At 42.1% G+C, this 18277-nt stretch overlaps 1 protein-coding gene across 2 annotated transcripts in view; it reads left to right on the forward strand.

The window, feature by feature from the left end:
• Positions 1-18277, forward strand: part of KIFAP3 (kinesin associated protein 3) — a 244430-nt gene that overhangs the window by 210575 nt on the left and 15578 nt on the right. The window contains exon 19 of one of the 2 annotated variants that reach the window (XM_088460529.1): positions 10400-10499. In XM_088460529.1, the coding sequence (XP_088316655.1) occupies positions 10400-10499 (100 nt within the window). The remainder of the gene's footprint in view (positions 1-10399; positions 10500-18277) is intronic. The other variant, XM_088460530.1, reaches the window with a different exon arrangement.

The following is an 18277-nucleotide window of genomic DNA, read 5'->3' on the forward strand; positions in this document are numbered from 1 at the left end:
CGGCTGCGCAACAAGTTGAAAAGTCCTATCTTTATAATGGCGCATTCTTCAGATAATAGTTTAAAAACTGTCACTTTCTAATTTACCTGAACCCCAAAAGCACATACCCATGCACAATAGCTACCTAATAAAACAAACCCCAAATTCCACTCCTACCCTGAGTTTTGCCTTCCCAAAAAAACCCCATAGCCTATAGCAGAAAAGTTGTCCTAATTGAGAATGTCAGAAAAAACTGACAGTTGGAGCTTTAGATTACTCCCAAATCCTCATTTTTTATGTTTATGCCCTGAAATTTGGCATGCAGTACCCAGTGACAGTTCTACCCGGCCATGCCAAATTTCAGATCCGTACCTCCTATAGCTTTTGAGGTGTAGCCCTTTGAACACCCTGCCCCCCCCTTCAGAATTCTCTATGGAGAAATCCATTTTTTCAGATGCAGCCTTAATATAAGGGCACGACTGTGCCCTTATAATATATTAATATATATACTAGTGTTATAAGAATGTTGTGTCTGTTGAAAAATGAAAACTGCATCGTTTTGTAGTGGAAACTCCTAGAAATAACCTACAATTTGTCTCATCTCGATCTGTCTAGTTAAAGCTGAGCAATAACAAAAACGAAATGTATATACATAATCAATACAAGAGATGGGTATGGCACCATGTGCGATGCCGATAAGGGGTGGGGAGAGGTGCTTTTTGCCCACATTCATTTCAGTAGGATAAGCTACATAGCAGTCTGTGCACAGAGCACACAGTGAGATTGGTGGGTGAAGGCGCTGCTGTCACCAGTCTGTATAGCTCTGCTGGTGACGTGCGCCACACCCGCGACACTGTCCCTATGCAAAGCAATACACCTATAACACCTCAAATGAAATAGTTTCTGACAAAAATTTTTTATTGTGGGTGATTCCATGGGCGAACAGCTACTATAGTTTTCTATCAATCAAGTAAATATGCAGTAAATGCTCTGCTATTTTAAATGATTATTTATTACCTGTTATTTATATAGCGCACACATTTCGCAGTGCTTTACAGTCAATATTTTAGCCATTATATACAGTCCTTGCCACAGTGAAGCTTACAATCTCTGTTCCCTACCACATGTTCAGACACTAGGGTAATTTTTTCTGTTGGGAACCAATTTACTAGTATATTTTTCATACTTGCCGATATCATGGCTGCCCCTTCCGGGAGGGAGACAGTCAGGTCGGCTTAGCAGGGGAGCGGGGCCGGGCCGACACATGCTGTTTGGGGAGCAGGGGGCGGGGTCATGATGACGCGATTCAGCGAGAATCGCGTCATCAGCCCCCCCCGCTGCGGGTGTTTGGGCTGGTATTGTGGGGGGGACTGGAGGGGCCGGAGGGCATGCTTACTTTTCCGGGAGGTTGGGAGCGGCACTCGATTTTCGGGAGGCTCCCAACCAAATCGGGAGAGTAGGCATGTATGATATTTTTGGAGTGTGGGAGGAAACCCATGCAAGCACTGGGAGAATATACAGTATACAGTACTTCACAGTTAGGACCATGGTGGGAATAGAAGCCAAGACCTCAGTAGTGTGAGGCAGTAATGCTAGCCTCTACACCATCCGTTCTTGTGAGTTATGTTATCTGTGGAACCCAAGCACTACCATATGATTGTATACTGTAACAGGCATTATTCAGTGATGTGAAGCATTCACATGCACAACACGCAGGGCCAGTTAAATTAAAAAAAAAAAAAAAGTAATTTCGAAAATTGAAAGTACAAGGCCTCACAAATGCCCAGCTGTGCTGTTCGATAAAGAACTTTGGCCATGAAATGTGATTGTCTAGCTGTAACAGCTGGACTAGAATAAAAATCTAAAAAAATACTATATTTTGAATGTGCCAATGGTGAACCAGTGATCTCGAATAAATAAAAAATGAAAATACTACCCATTGCTTGCGCTGGTCTAACATTAACCTGGTCTCTGCTGCTTAATGTGTCTGGAGCGGCATCTATTTTAGGGTCTGGCCCCTAACTCATAAGCCTGGAAGTTTTTTCCACAACCTCCAGGAATTTGGGTGACATACAGTTTGAATAATATTACTAAAATATCACCAGGGTGTGATTATTTATTTGCTTAGAAACTTCTGTTTTTTTATTTGCAATAATTTTTTCCTACCATTTTTAGGGTTATTAACATTCCAGCAAGTTGTTAGCAGCTCATCTGTAACTTATAAATTAATCTGTATAATATTGCATTGTAAAAATGTTGATGTAGTCTGCATTGCTTTTGTTTAATACTGTGCATATGTTGACTTACAAATAAGCTCATATGGAATTAATTCTTATTAGGGTCCTTGTTTCTGAAGGAACGAGCAATGAATTGCAAAGAACTTCTGACAGTATAGGGCTAAGACATGTTAAGTTTTATCACTATTGGTCAAGATGATAGCAGCAGCAACCTGATATTCAAGCAAGTTTTATTAGACCAGTGTGTCTGAAGCATCCCCTTAGCTGTGCTGAAATATATGTGAGACTGGAATTAATCTGCATCACATTTTAAATATGTTGCTGACTCTTGCTTACAACCAACACATAGTGGCTGATTCAGCAGTGCACGGAATTGCAAAGCCACACACCATCTCGCTTAAATTCAAATGCTGCAGGAGGCATCTGAAGTGGAGACACCTCCTGTCAGCATCTGCGATTCTAGCACTGCGGCCAAGATCGCAGCCTGGGATCATCATCACGACCATCTTACGCAGGCTGGCCGGCTTGCGAGGCTAGGAAGTCTGTGTTCATGAATGCAGACCCTGGCCTCAGCACCCTCGCAAAATGCCTCTGCCTGTTTGTCAGGCAGAGGCATGGGGGGTCCTGTGCATGCGCAGATTCGCGATAATCAGGAATCTGCATGAGTATCACCATCTGTGTCCTTTGCTGAATCAGCCCCATAGACGAATAGGAACCAGTTTTAGAACATTTGTTTTGTTCAATGTATAAATACTGTTTCTAAGACATGAACAGTCATGTGTCACTGTTTACAGGCCATATTTACAGAAAATTGCACCATTTCAGCAGTTTTTCGGATTTTTTATGTTACATGTTTCCTTTATAGATTGTGTGACCTAACTGCGCAATTCTGGATACCTGTCCTGCTGCCTACATTTAGCAGGGTTCCCACCCTCTGAGTAATGAAAAACAACAAATAAGAGCAAGTGGCGCTGGAAGTAGTTGTTGAATCTTGTAGAGACCCTAGGGGTATAGTAACTAAGGGTTGATTTTTGATCGATTTAAAATGAAAGAAAATCGATCAAAATTGATGTTGTGTTTCTGGGAGGAAATCACACATTTACTATGAGACAATTTTTTATTTGTTTTTTTTAAGTATTAGTAAATGTGTAATTTACTCCCAGAAACACAACATCGATGTTGATCGATTTTCATTGATTTTTAAATATAACCCCATGAGTCATTAAATTACATAAAAGAACAATTGTATTTTTTATAGATGGTTGTACGCATATATGTAATAGCAATTAAGCATACAAATGATATGTCCCTGCTTGGAATACATCAGTTATGAAGATGATTATATAATACCCATATAGGTAATGGAAAGAAAAAGTAAAATATCCTTGATATGTTTGAGCTTTGTCAGGAACAACATAGATGGTGAAATAAGGTTCATTATACCTGTTCCAGATATGTAGAGAGAGAGAGGATGGATGTAATGAGCCTGGGTTAAGGGGATGCAGTCATTTTACCGCAGGACGGGATGCCGGCTGTCGAAATGCAGACGCCAGTTTAGAGACCGAAAACGGAGAGGCCAGAATCGCCATCCCAAACTTAAGCACTCCGGGATGCATTAACTGTTTGCTGCGTGGGGGAGAGGGTTAGGTTTAGGCACCATGGTTAGGTTATGGTTAGGCTTTGGTGGGGGCTTTGGGGATTCGTTTAGGGTTAGGCACCACTGGGAGGGGGGGGTTAGGCACTAAGGGGGGAGGGTTAGGTTTAGGCACTATGGGGAGGGTTAGGGTGCATTGTATTGTACTGTATTGTACTATACTTAACATAGCACTTTCAATTGCACAACATACACACCAATATATGCGTAAGTACTGTAGCATAATGTTATCCAAAAAGTAGCATAATATTATGGGTGCACAAACCTTTCTAGTCTGTGAGCCCCATTGGAAGATTGCATTTATTGAAGGGGTCACAATACACTTGCTTAAACAAGTAAAGTACATACAATTTACTAGTGGTAAAGGACTTGCAGCATTGCTAAATGGTCTCTGTGGAGACAGAAGTGTGTGCAGTGCAGCAAAGCATAATGCGCTACTACCGAAGGTGTATTCATGTATTATAGCCAAAGGCGCTTTAAGAGAGGAGGGGGCCCGTGTACTTCGATCGGACCCCTCTCCTTTCCGGTGGAGCAGTAGACTCCGGGAATATGGCGCCCGTGACGCGTTCCTGAGACATCTCTACTGCGCATGCGCGATTTACTGGAAAATGGTCGTGGTGCCCATTTTCCCTGTGTTTTCTGCAGCTCAGCAGACAGCCCTGGGTCGACTGAGAGGTAATTATATTTTAAATGGGTGCAGGGTGTGTGGGCACCACATACATTGCACCCATTATAAATAACACCCTGCTTGTATTGTAGCTACACATTGTCCTTTCCCTCTGTAGCAATACATTTCCTCATATCTGCAGCAGCACATCCTCCTTCACTGCCACTGTACTCTTTACATTTGGCTCCCTGTACTGTAGGGTCTGTAGTGGTGCCATTGGGCAGATACAATCCTGAGGCTGTCGGAGAATAATTGTACTCCCTGTGTTGTTAGATTTACTCAAGGAAGATTTTCTTTATTTTATTTTTTTTGGTTCAGACATGTAACTAAATGTGGGCTTGTTTGCTTTAAAGTTATAGTGCCTGATTCATTATGGATCGCTATTGTGATCACAGCTCCGTAACGCACACTGGTCTGCTGTGAAATTATGGTAATGAATGCAATCGCAATACCGTCGCACTGCCAGCATAGAGACGCCCACTACCTCCCACAACCCTATCTCACATCCGTAATACCTTACAATACTCCACAAACATCGGTAACATTGAGAGTCATGCAGAATTACAGCAGCCCTGATCTTACTTAGTAATTGCTAACCTCGTTGCACGCAGTAAGTACTCAAGCTGCGTATGCAATCGCAGCTGACAAATTTATGCACGCCCTTGCAAAGGCGTTCAAACGGACAGGCATGTTTGCGTTACGCTGACCACTCCCCCCCTCCACCACCCACAAACTCTCACTGCCTGTCAATCACACTGCTATGGCTCTGCGTGATCTGTTTGATCGCAGTGCGATCGCAGTGATGCCTTTACACACTGCGATTTATGTGCAGTATGACTATGGGAAGAAATATAAATTATGCAAAATTGCAACAGAAACCATAAATTTGTTGTTAGCAGGTAATTAAATAACTATCTGTAAGTCCTTTAGCCATGTTTTTTTTTTATTAAAACAAAAGTAAAGTCATTGTCTGAACATTTTAACGTATTCCATAATGCAGTGTATCCAGTGGTTGAAGTGGGGTATGGAAAATTGAAGCTCATACTTATTAATGTGCCTGAAAAGGGGGCGTGGCTACTCAAAAACGGCATGTACTTAAGACGCGGACTCATTTCATCTGTGTAGTATACCACACCGTAGTACCCCTTATACACATTATGCCACACAATAGTAAAACCCAATTTAACACATTATGCCAAGCAGTAGTGTTTTATTTATTAACAGTTTCTTATACAGCGCAGCATATTCCGTTGCGCTTTACAATTGTAAACATTAATAGAACAAAACTGGGTAATAACAGACAGATATATAGGTAGGAAGGCCCTGCTCGCAAGCTTACAATCTATAGGAGTGTCCCTTATCCACACAGTAATGCCCCTTACACTTTGACACACACAGTAATGCCCTTTACAAATGATGCCACATAGTAATGACCTTTACAAGTGATACCACACAGTAAAACCCGCTACAAATTATGCCACGCAGTATTAGTGCCCCTTACAGATTATGCCCCACAGTAAAGCCCTCCCCCTCTGCAGCCTCTTATCTCTTCCTTTGTTCCTCCAGCATCCTCTCATCTCCCCCTCATGGGCAGCCAGCAGCAGCCTCTGACCTCCCCCTCAGCAGCAACAGGTGTGGATTTGGTGCCGGGCCCGGCAGGCATCCATGGAGAGACCGCGCACAGCACTGCCATCATTTTTAATCTGGCACTCTCCGCTAGCCAATTGAAGCTTGTGAACTGGCGGCCAATCAGGAGCCGCCACTGTGGCTGCCCAGTCCGTGAACTCCAGTTGGCTCGCGAACAGTGCCAGATTTGAAATGATGGCAGAGCTGTGCCGCTGTCTCTCCATGGATGCCTGCCTGTGCGCCAGCTTTTATCAACTGGCAGCCTGACAACAAATCCCCCTCAGCAGTCAGATCTTCTGGTGGGCGGCTGGCAGCACAACAGAGTTCAGTGTTTGATGTGGCGGTATATCATACAGTTGAGCACTGATTGTACCATAATGATTAAGGCTGGAGATCCATTTAAAAATATATATTTGCCTGGACTACAAGCTGTGGCTTAATGTGTGGAGTAGAACTAGAGACATGAGCGAGAAAGTACTTGGTGGCAATCTTGCAAGATAATGATTACATTATCAAGACTGAGCCACTTCTCTGCAAAGACAAATGCATGGCAACTAATTTGGTTGTCCACCAGGCTGCTGTCACATGCATGTCACTGTCCCCAATAAGCAATTTGCCACCCCTCTCCCCAGTGTTGGGTGCACATGCATCTCCTTGGAGGAAGCACCAGACAGAACCACCACCCTGGTAAGGGTGACATTTGCATTCAGGCCTTTAGCCGGAGGTTGGGCAAGCCTGCTTTAAGGCATATTTCAGAATGATCACCTTGAGAATTTCGACACTGAGATGGTTTAAAGGGCATATCCAATTGCAGGAAGGATATTTGCAAAACCCTGCGGCGTGAAGTTTTTCCATGTTGCCGCAGGGTTTTGCTATTCAATAAAGTGCCTGAAAATGGGACGCGGTAATTTCTATAGAAATCACTGCGTCTTTTTTTCTCGCACCTCCAGAGCAAGTCTGATTGATTGTTTTTAAAATCATTCATTTTAGGAAAAATAAGCGGAACTTGCTCTGGGACCCCGGCGACACCCTCACCCCCTGAGGACTAATGAAGCAATTGAAAGTTTCCAATTAGCTTAATTAGTCCTTAATTACCCACCTTCCAAAGTGGCGTCTTCTTCCTCCAGCTTCGGGAGCCGACTCTTCTCCAGCAGGGTGAGTATGTGAGTGTTTGTAAATGTGTATGAGTGACCCCCGGTGTGTGTGACCCCCCCCCACCCCCATGTGAGTGTACCCCCCCCTGTACCAGGTGCTGGGAGAACTACATCTCCCAGCAGCCTTTGCGCCTCCCAGCACCCCTGGAGCCTCACAGCAGCCTTCGGGACTCCCAGCAGCCACTGGGAGCCACGGAGCCAACTAGAGAGCTCCGGACACGTATTTTTTGTTTGTTTGTTTGACGCGCAGCGGGGTTTCAGCTCTGAAAACCCAGCAACAACTTTTGTTTAATTTATGTTTCTTTATGTTTACAATGTTTGCAACATTTCTCTGTGTAATGTGTCTTTCCTTTTGTGCCACTGATTTTATACATATCTCCACAGAAATAAAATTAGAATGGAATTATTTCATTTGGTTACACTATAGATATTTTGAAACTAATTTAACATTAACCTACAAAGGGCCGGATTCAATTAGACGCGTGCTGTGTGCTAATGATCCACACATATCGCGTGAAGTGTTTGTCAGAAAAAATCTTGTGCTATGCAATAACAAATATCAGGTTGCAACTATGACGCATTAACTCTGCACTGTGCAAACTACAGTAAGTGAGTTGCATGAAAGAGCGCTGAATCCTCCTGATTCCCCCCAAAATGGTAAATCAGATAGCAGGTGGCCATAAGGACAATGTAAGAGGTTGTTAGTAGCCATAAGCACAGTGTAGTAGGCTGTTAGTGTATGAGGATGTTAGTAGCCATAAGCACAGTGTAGAAGGCTGTTAGTAGTCATACGGACAATGTAGGAGACTGTTAGTGACCATAAAGACAGTGTAGGTGGCTGTTAGTGGCCATGAGGACAGTGTAGGAGGCTGTTAGCGGCCGTAAGTTAGTGTAGGAGGCTGTTAGTAGCCATACAGACAGTGTTGGAGACTGTTTTGGCCATAAGGACAGTGTAGGAGGCTGTTAGTATCCACACGGAAAGTGTAGGAGGCTGTTATGGCCATAAGGACAGTGTAGAAGGCTGTTAGTGGCCATAAGGACAATGTAGGAGGCTCTTAGTGGCCATAAGCACAGTGTAGGAGGCTGTTAGTCAACATTTGCACATTGTCGGAGGCTGTTATGGCCATAAGGGCAGTGTAGAAGGCTGTTAGTGGCAATACTGACAGTGCAGAAGGCTGTTAGTGGTCATAAGGACAGTGTAGGAGACTGTTAGTGGCCATAAGGACAGTGTAGAAGGCTGTTAGTGGCCATAAGGACAGTGTAGAAGGCTGTTAGTGGCAATAAGGACAGTGTAGAAGGCTGTTAGTGGCCATAAAGATAGTGTAGGCAGCTGTTAGTAGCCACATGAACAGTGTAGGAGGCTGTTATGGCCATAAGGACAGTGTAGGAGGCTGTTAGTGGCCATAAGCACAGTGTAGGAGGCTGTTAGTGGCCATAAGCACAGTGTAGGAGGCTGTTGGTGGCCATAAGCACAGTGTAGGAGGCTGTTAGTCAACATTTGCACATTGTAGGAGGCTGTTATGGCCATAAGGACAGTGTAAAAGGCTGTTAGTGGCCATAAGGACAGTGTTGGAGGTGTTATGGTTATAAGGACAGTGTAGGAGGCTGTTAGTCACCATAAGCACAGCATAGGAGGCTGTTATGACCATATGGACAGTGTAGGATGCTGTTAGTGGCCGTAAAGGACAGTGTACAAGGCTATAACAGGGTTGAATTTCAGCCCATAAAGGGGGTATATTTACTAAAGTGCTGATTTTTAAAAGTGGAAATGTTGCCCATAGCAACCAATCAGCTTCTACTTAATATTTATCTAGCACCTCCTAAAAGATAATAGCTAGAATCTCATTGGTTCTATGGGCAACATCTCTACTTCTAAAAACCTGCACTTTAGTAAATATGCCCAAAAGTGTTTAGAGTATATTGGGGAAAATGGATCTGTAGTCATTTATAAGTGTGTATATGCATGTAGTAAAATATTGGGAAAAAAACACTTGCATCTCCAATCTTCAATTTCAAAAAGACCCTTTTTACATCAATACAACAAATACATTTACCCCATAAATAAATCCATCTCTTTATGTTTCAGAGAAACTTACATGAAAAATAAAGTGTAATTATTTGCCCATATTTTTCTATTTAAACACATTTAAATACTATTATTCATTAGGAGTAGTATACCAGAGGTACTACACTATGGGCCTGTGTCTGATATTTATGCAATGCATATTGAGCGATTGTTAGCAATTGCGCATGCGTGTAAGTCGCACTGTGCACAGTTGTTTTGTGATCACGCTCACACAGAGGATTCACTCTTAAAGTGAGTGAGAGGAAGTCAGCGTATCGGGACCATTTAAACTCTGTTTCATGGGTGTGCATAAATTAGCCATTGCGATATCCTACGCAGCATCAGAGCTCTCTGCGTGTCAGTAGAGCCACAGTGTCTGAGACAGGTCGGACTTGAATTACGAGCTGCATGACTGGCTGATCTGCGTCGATGTTTACGCTGTTGTACGTCGTTGGATGGATATGAGAAGGCAGCAGTGCTTTGGAAGGCATTAGCATATTTTAGCAAATGTGATCCATGAGAGATTGCAATTGCATTAGCATAAATCCCAGAATCTGGCCCTATGTCCTGACGACATTTTTACTTTAAAATAAGAACCTTTACAAAGTTATTACCTAGTCTGGAGGTGTAAAATAAAAGCTTGGATCTCTCCCTTTCAAACCTGCATTAACTTAATGTAATTTTCTAACTGAATAGCAAAAATGTCGTGTCCGAGGTGTATTGTAGTGTAAAAAACTCAAGTAACCTAGTTTTCGGCAAACTGAATATATACCGATGATTTATTTTAATTAAAGTCACATATTTTAACATTTCTTTTTGCACTGCAATAAACTACCGTAATTGTGTTTTGCCTTTTTAGCAGTAGTCACTTTCTATGCAACTTCAATAGTATTCTGCCATATTCCTAAATTATCCTTTCAAACCAAACATGTGACCAATTATGCTATATATTGCTTTTACTATGACATACATAAATATTGTACAGCTAAATGATCACGTTGCTTGCCTTTCTCCTAGAAGGATTGATACCACCTGAAGGTGCAGTGAGCCCAGACTTTTTCAATGACTATCAACTTCAAAATGGTGACCTTATTGGGCAGCATTCTTTCAGCACTGGGTAACTATAAATCATTTGTATCTTTTTTTTGTTGTTTTTATGCACTTCCATGGATTCAGCTCCTATGTGTGCAGTCCCATGTTACTCGTGGTATGGATGGGCAACCTTCGTGCAATACGTTACTGAATGTAGCCCTTTGTCATTGGATACATTGTTGAATGCAGTAGTAAAGCTTAATAACCATTTCTCACCTCTTGACATATATAAGGACATAACTAATAGTGTACTACACACCATGGTTCTGCTAAATCATTGTGTACTGTTACAGGGCATCATGATCTCAATATACATTTATATTGGAAGCATAAAATAATAATTCATTTTTAAGTGCTTTTCTGCATTAAAAAAACAGGGTTCTTCTAAATATATGAATCTATAGCATTGTAGATGTGAGCCTGTTTGTTTTATTTACCACAGTTCAGTGCAAGACAAAATAATATCCCCCCAGCAATGGTTTTCAATGTTTAGCTAATCTGCCAGATCTGATGGGTGGGGGGTGCTGCAATCTAGTGCTGTGGGCTATAGCTCTGACCCTCTTGGTGTTTTTCAAGGTGGATTTTCATATTTCTTTCAGGTCCTTATCATTCTCTGTTCTACTACACAATAGGGAAATTGTATTACATCCACTGTGTATATGAAACAAATTACAGATATTCTGTTTTGCAGAAAACCGCACTTTGGGGTTCTGAGTAGATGAGAGTCCAGGCTCGGGTCTGCTGGTAGTTTGGAACTGTTTTGGTTTGCATGGAAACAGGACCAAATTACATGATTTTTGCGTTTTTTTATTTTTTTTATTTTAAAGAAATCCAGAACATAACTAAAACACTTGAGGGTGGTTTTGCCAAAACACAGGGGGTCAGCGTACATCTCTAAATACATCCGTAAAGTTTAAATAAAAACATTAGTTATTCTTTGTGATGCTGGCAGCTATCATCTGTTGTATGATATACATTACTGTCACTTGTTGTAGTTTTGTAGGTGTTTATGGTGTTTTTACTTAGTGGTCAGATGTCTCCATGGACAATAATACCAATTACGGTACATTGTACTTACACACAGACAATTTACAAAATATTTAAGATGAAGTATAGTACAAAACAACAGTGCATTGCAATTTCATCATTAAACATTATATGCAGACAATCCTTTCATGTTTATACTTGTTCAATGTTTATAGAAAGCAGACTTATAAATATAAAATTGTATGGGAGGGAGGCGCTTCTCCATTTTGCATCAATCTGTGGACATTGTGCCTGATTCATTAAGGATCGCTATTGTGATTGCAGCTCCATAATTGCATGCAGGTCTGCTGTGAAAATATGCTAATGAATGCTATAGCAATGCCGTCGCGCTCCCAGCATAGAGACGCCCACTACCGCTACTTTACATCCATAATACCTTGCAGTCCTGCGTATACATCGGTAACATTGAATACCATCGGCCCCTCATTCACAATTACAGCAGCCCTGACCTTACTTAGAAATTGCTAACCTCGTTGCACGCAGTAAGCACTCAAGCTGCGTATGCCATCACAATGGCTAATTTATGCACGACCAAGTAACGGCGTTCAAACGGACAGGCACGCCTGCATTCCTCCAACCACTGCCCCATCATCACCCCCAAACACTCAACGGCCTGTCACTCACTCTGCGATGGCTTACCACAATCTGCGTAACTCCAGTGCGATAACAGTGTAACCTTTGCGTGCTGCGATGCACACACATGCACAGTACGCAACAATTGGTCAACTGCGTGTGCTGTTGCAGTTGCGTTTCAGTGTTGAAATTGAAACTTCACTCCTATTATGCAATATGGAATATAGGGCCTGATTCAGCAAGGATTGCAACTGCAATTACGCACGCAATCGGTAGATTCTTGCTTTATGCATTGCAGTGCGCAAACCAGCCACTTTGATTGGGACTGTGATCGCAGTAACTACACAGACCCATCGCAGGGTGATGGACAGGAAGTGCCGTGTGTGGGAGATGACGGGGGGGGGGGGGGGTCGGCAAAACGCAGACGTGCCAGTGCATTTGAACGCCATTACAGGGGCATGCATAAATTATCCACTGCGATGCCATATGCAGCTTGGGCTTTCACTGCGTGTGTTGAAGTTAGCAATTTCTGTGTAAGGTCAGGGCTTGTGCAAGTGTGCGTGAGCCTCCTATTGTACTCGATGTTACCGATGGTTTTGCAGTCTTGTGTGATGTGATGTCGGATGTGCGTAAGGTAAGGTGGGCGTCCTTATGTTGTGCTGCGACGGCATAGCGATCGCAGTGGATTAGCATATCATTGCAGTGAGACTGCGTGCGTAATCGCAGCGGCGATCCTTGCTGAATCAGGTCCATAGTTAGGAGAACAGGTTATTAGATTGATAGATACTAGGGGGGAGGCTGTGGACTTGATGTCCAAGTGGAAAAACGATGTACTTGAACCATGAAATGGGCAGCCATTGCTTATCTACGGGACATTGTAGAAACAGTACAGGTTGAGTCTCCCATATCCAAATATTCCGAAATACGGAATATTTTTAGCATGACTGAAATAGTGAAACCTTTGATTTTTGATGGTTCAATATACACAAACTTTGTTTAAGGCACAAAATTATTAAAAATAAAGTATAAAATGACCTATAGGCTGTGTGTATAAGGTGTATACGACATATAAATGAATTTCATGTATCTACACAAACTTTGTTTGAGCCACAAAATTATTGAAAATATTGTATAAAATAACCTTCAGGATGTGTCTATAAGGTGTATATGAATCATAAATGCATTCTGTGTTTAGATTTGGGCCCTATTCCTAAGACATTTCAAAATGGTATGCAAATATTCCAAAATACGGAATATTCCGATATCCAAAATACCCCTGGTCCCAAGCATTTTGGATATGGGAGACTCAACCTGTATTACAGGAAATCAGCCTACTGCCTACCACCTTAAACTGCAGCTCCAGAAGCACCTGCTATTCTGCATAATCCTGGTCAGTATTTTATCAGGACCTGGTAGAAAATGCAGTTGGATTATAAGCACTTACTGCCAGTCTGTAGGGACATGAGCCCCGCTGATTGGGCCACAATTGGATATGGATCTGAGTGTCTGGATCTGCCCGTTGAGCTGCTTTCTGTATAAAGTAACATTTTTTGCTTTGTAAATAAGCTACATTTTATTTTCCTTAAATATATTTTTATTTTATAGCATATTAATAGCTACTTAGAAAAGTAGAAAAACACATAACCTAAAACCAAATACTACTGCTCAGAATGGGAGTATTCCAGCTACGCGAGTTACTATGACAGCCCGTAAAACCGAGCATAGAAATTTTTTCTTTCCTCTCCTGTTTTATTTTGTCAGAGTAAATTTTCCTTGCAGGAAGTAGCCGGAGGGGTTTATTTGGCTTTCCAGATTGAGCAGACTTTGATCTGGTGGCTCTGTCACTTCTCGAATTACATAGCGCTTTTTCACTGCAGTTAATGAGAAGAAAATGTCCTCCTTTTCCACCACTGGCACGCTGTGAAATGTTAAGCCAGTCAAGTCCTTAAAGGCTCACATTTTAAAGCTTAAAAGCACAGTGTCCAGTTTTGATCTTGTTGTCTTTGTAATTTATTTTATTCCCCCACCACCTCCCCTTCGCTTTTTTAACATGACCCACTTTATTAAAGAGAAGTGGTTAAAGGCCAGCATTTGTGGAAAGATTTAAGACCCTCACAAAATAAAGGGGTCATAACTTTTGTTTAATGCCAACACTGGGAATTCTAAAATGAAAGCTAATTCATGTGTTTTTTTGTCTTGTGTTTTTTAAATGTTCAGCCTTTCCTGTACAATGCATTAAGGGATTACCTAAACTGGTTAGGCATAATGTAGTCATGTGTAGTTGTAATTGGATCAACAGATACTGTTACTTAGTAGACAAATATATCCAAAGATTTGTGTTAGATTTGGTGAGAACAATGATAAATGAAAGTGCAGACATTACACTACTATTTTCCATCCACATTAATGTGGGTATGCACTCAACAGTTCAGCACTTTTTTCCTTGAATTGAAAAGCTTTCATAAATGTGAAGAAATATTCTGTGGGTGACGCTTATGACTAATACTGCAATTGCTTTTGAGCTTTATTCCATTTGAAAACCTGATATTAGAAGCCCATCCGCCCTAGGGTTCTATATTCTGTATATCATTCAATGCGATGCAACTGACTTACTGATTGCTTTTCTGGGCTGCTGTAACACCCCATTGTAGCGTTACAGTATATTTCACTAATCCATTCTTCTGGGAAGTGTTTATCCACTTTTTTTTACAATTTGTGTCCATTAGTTGTTGACAATTGCAAGGAATTTATTTTTTTATGCATTTCTCCAATTCGATTTTTGTGCTGCTTTCTAGATTGACTGGTTCTCAGTGGCGTAGCAGCATGGCCCGCAGTGGCTTGGGGCAACCATGAGGATTGGAACCCAAAGGGTGGAAGGCTCCCCCCTCCCTCCCCTTGGGTGTTCAAATACTCACGGTTGCCAGGGAGACGTGTACTCTGTAAACCTCAGCGCTGTCTCCCCAGCCCCGCCCCTCCCCAGCGTGATTGGTCTCAGCTCAGCAGTACAGGGAGCAGATATAACCGACAGTCAGTGCCCTCCTGTCCCGCTCATAGTAATGAGGAGATGTCATTCCTGACAGATACTGGTGCGTGATGCAGGGGACTTTTAGGGGAGTGGAGACAGGTTGGTGGGTAATGCCATGAGGAAATATGTGATGGCATGATGTCTCACACTCCTCTCCACCAATCGCAGTAGACCTCTGACCGAGGGGGGCATCAGAAACTTTTTTGGCAGGGGGGAGCAAAATTTATAGTTACGCCACTGCTGGTTTTCTTTTCAATTAGCCACATTAGTGGTTTGCCAAGAGTGCCATGATCCCATTAGGGCTTCTTAATGTGGTTGGCAGGTGACTGTAAATTGTAGTCACCTGCTGACCACATTTGTGAAAATTAATCAAAAATCAGAATGTATTTTGGATGGATTATTTTCTGTAATAAGGAGATTGGACTCACAACCAAATTGTTTTTAGAGTACGTGTAAACTAATACCTTAGTGCCTGAGTAGCGCCTATGGGAGGGATACCTGCCGCAGGTTAGTTAGAGGGAAATTGCAAAACCCCACAATACACAGGAATATATAGAGAAAAAAAACACACTGGTATCCACAGTAATCCACAATGACTAATGGGTAATGTATAAAAAAAATCCAAGTTTTTTATTTAGCAATCGGAAACTCCCAAATTAAATAATGGCATAAAAGTTACAATATTACTATTCAACATTAATTGATATGTATACAAGCAACAATGTAAAAAAATATATCTCAGCATATCATTAGAAGACAAAGTATCAGTATCACACATATATAGTAAAATCATTAGTAGTTATATATCCAATTGGGTGTCTCAGTGAACAAGATGTATAATGTAGGATGGCCTGGCTTGTGATATATTGAAAAGTCTTTAGTAGCAGACTGGGACAAGGTTCTTCTTTAGATTGAGAATTAGAGGTTATATTACCTGCTCATTTATCCCCTTTAGATTAAAGTCTCCAGTGACCAAGTGTTCCATTGGGCGCTCCGTTAGTGCGGTCAGGGAGCTCCTGTATACAGCCACGCTCAGTGTGCTAAGCAGCTGTCAGTAGTGTTAGCAGTATGAGATCCCAAACCTCCGTAAGTGGGTTTAGGGCTGCAGGACCTGCCGGCTGTAGTTGATAATTTCAAGATGGAACTTGAAAAAATCCACATAAGTGCATGAAACTTGTCGCTGTTCTGGAATACATGTTGTCCGATACCTCCTGTGGTGTCTATGTACAGCAGTGGACTTACCAATCAGATCCCCCCTATTCTCTGCACGCCGACAAGTCAAGCCCGGACTGGAGCCAGAGCCGCAATTATCAACTACAGCCGGCGGGTCCTGCAGCCCTAAGCGCAGCTACGGAGGTTTGGGATAATATAGATATTGATTGCAATTCAATTGGATCCTGTTTTAGTCACCTGAAAAATTATTTGTTTTCAGCCGAATACACATAGGATCCTGTGAACTTATCATGGATCCTATGTGTTAATGCCGGCGCCTGCTCAAACAGAGGTAGTTATCTGGGATTTTTCTTCGTAGCCTGCTGAGCTCCTGAAAATAAATGCCTGATAAGTATCTGTCAGCAGCCGAGCACACGCTGCTTTGTGCTGGGCTGCATTGGAACCAGGGAAACTGCTGCCATTGAGCAGCAACAGCAGTCTCCTCTCCTCTGTCTGTGTGGGGGTGAGGGGGGACTAAACACACTTCCCCGATTTGCCCTGGCTGAGGGGCTCATAGCGCTCCCCTTCGCAGCACCTTGGTAAATAGTTTTTCTTTCTTTTTTTCTAAGGGGACATGGCTTAATCACTGGAGGCTAATTGATTTAGCTCGGGGGATTAATTAGCCGGCTTTAAAGTACTGCAGCTAATTGAATTCCCCCCTAAGTCGCAATGCAATGCAACTAGGACGCACCAGCAGACTGTGCTGATTATTAGATATGTGACACTTGTATATCTCTGTGCACCAGAGTCTGTATATGAAGCACAACAGAGCTCGGAATGAAAAAAAGCTGCCGGCGTTACATTGTAGCACTTCGTATACTGGTTCAGATACTAAGTGTCACATATCAAACTCATCAGCACAGTCTCCTGATGCCTGGTGCTAGCAGAGTCTCACAGGACCTGGTGTGCCGAAAGGGGCTTTTATGCGTAATTGCAGCAAAGATGTATAACGTTTCTTAATCTGCCTCATCCCATAGATAAACCTACAACAGCAACACAAATTGTATTCATTTGAATCTCTATATTGTACAACATGTACATATGCTATAACGATCAAAAGAGATCTGTAAATAAACTTCAGAAGCCTACTAGAAAGGAGGGCCTAAATGTATAGGATATAAGACCGGTGATTATAGGAATGTTGTACAGGTACCTGCCAGAGTGTCATGGCAAATGCTATAAGTACACAATATCAGCGCAGAAATAGGCTCTCTAAATATACATATGTTCTATGATTACATATACCTTGGGAAAAAAAGTTCAAACCAAGCATTTAAACATACGTATACAGCTTGGAACAAATTCTAACCTTTTAACATTTCAATATAGTCTTAGAAATGTTTGTCCTTTCTTTATATTCCAGATTTTCTTGTGGATAATCAGCAGTGTTGTTATATGGTGTGGAAACTGGAAGGGAATGTATCCCTGGTTACTCCCAACATAAACTAAGATCAGTTTTAGAACAACCAATATCTTAAGACATGTATAAAAATGTAACTTGTCTGCAACTATTTCATCTATGTTGATTTGCTAAATCCCATGGGTTAAATACTGATATTATAGAGGATGGAAATAATTGATTTGGGGATATGAAAGTGTAAATATTATAATATAGCTGTGTGTTTCCATCCCCTTTATATTATGGAGTAATAGGGCCAATTATATTTTAAAGGGTCGTGTTTAGAGAGGAGGGGGCCCGTGTTCACTCCCCTTCTGGGGCCACCTACTCTCTCCCCGGCTGCCTTCAGCGAACTGACAGCAGCAATAAACTCTGGGTACTAGTGTGCCTAGAGTGTACTGCGCATGCGCAAAACAGCCACGGCGGCAGTTTCCAGGCATTTTCCTTACCGCTACTCCGTGAGCCTTCGGAGAGGTAAATATAAAAATAAAAAGTATGGGTGCAGGGTGTGTGGTGTGGGCCCCCCCTGGACCCATTATAAATACGC

Source organism: Taudactylus pleione, unplaced genomic scaffold (assembly GCF_031769625.1).
Source record: "Taudactylus pleione unplaced genomic scaffold, aTauple2 ptg000048l, whole genome shotgun sequence".
NCBI lineage: Eukaryota > Metazoa > Chordata > Amphibia > Anura > Myobatrachidae > Taudactylus > Taudactylus pleione.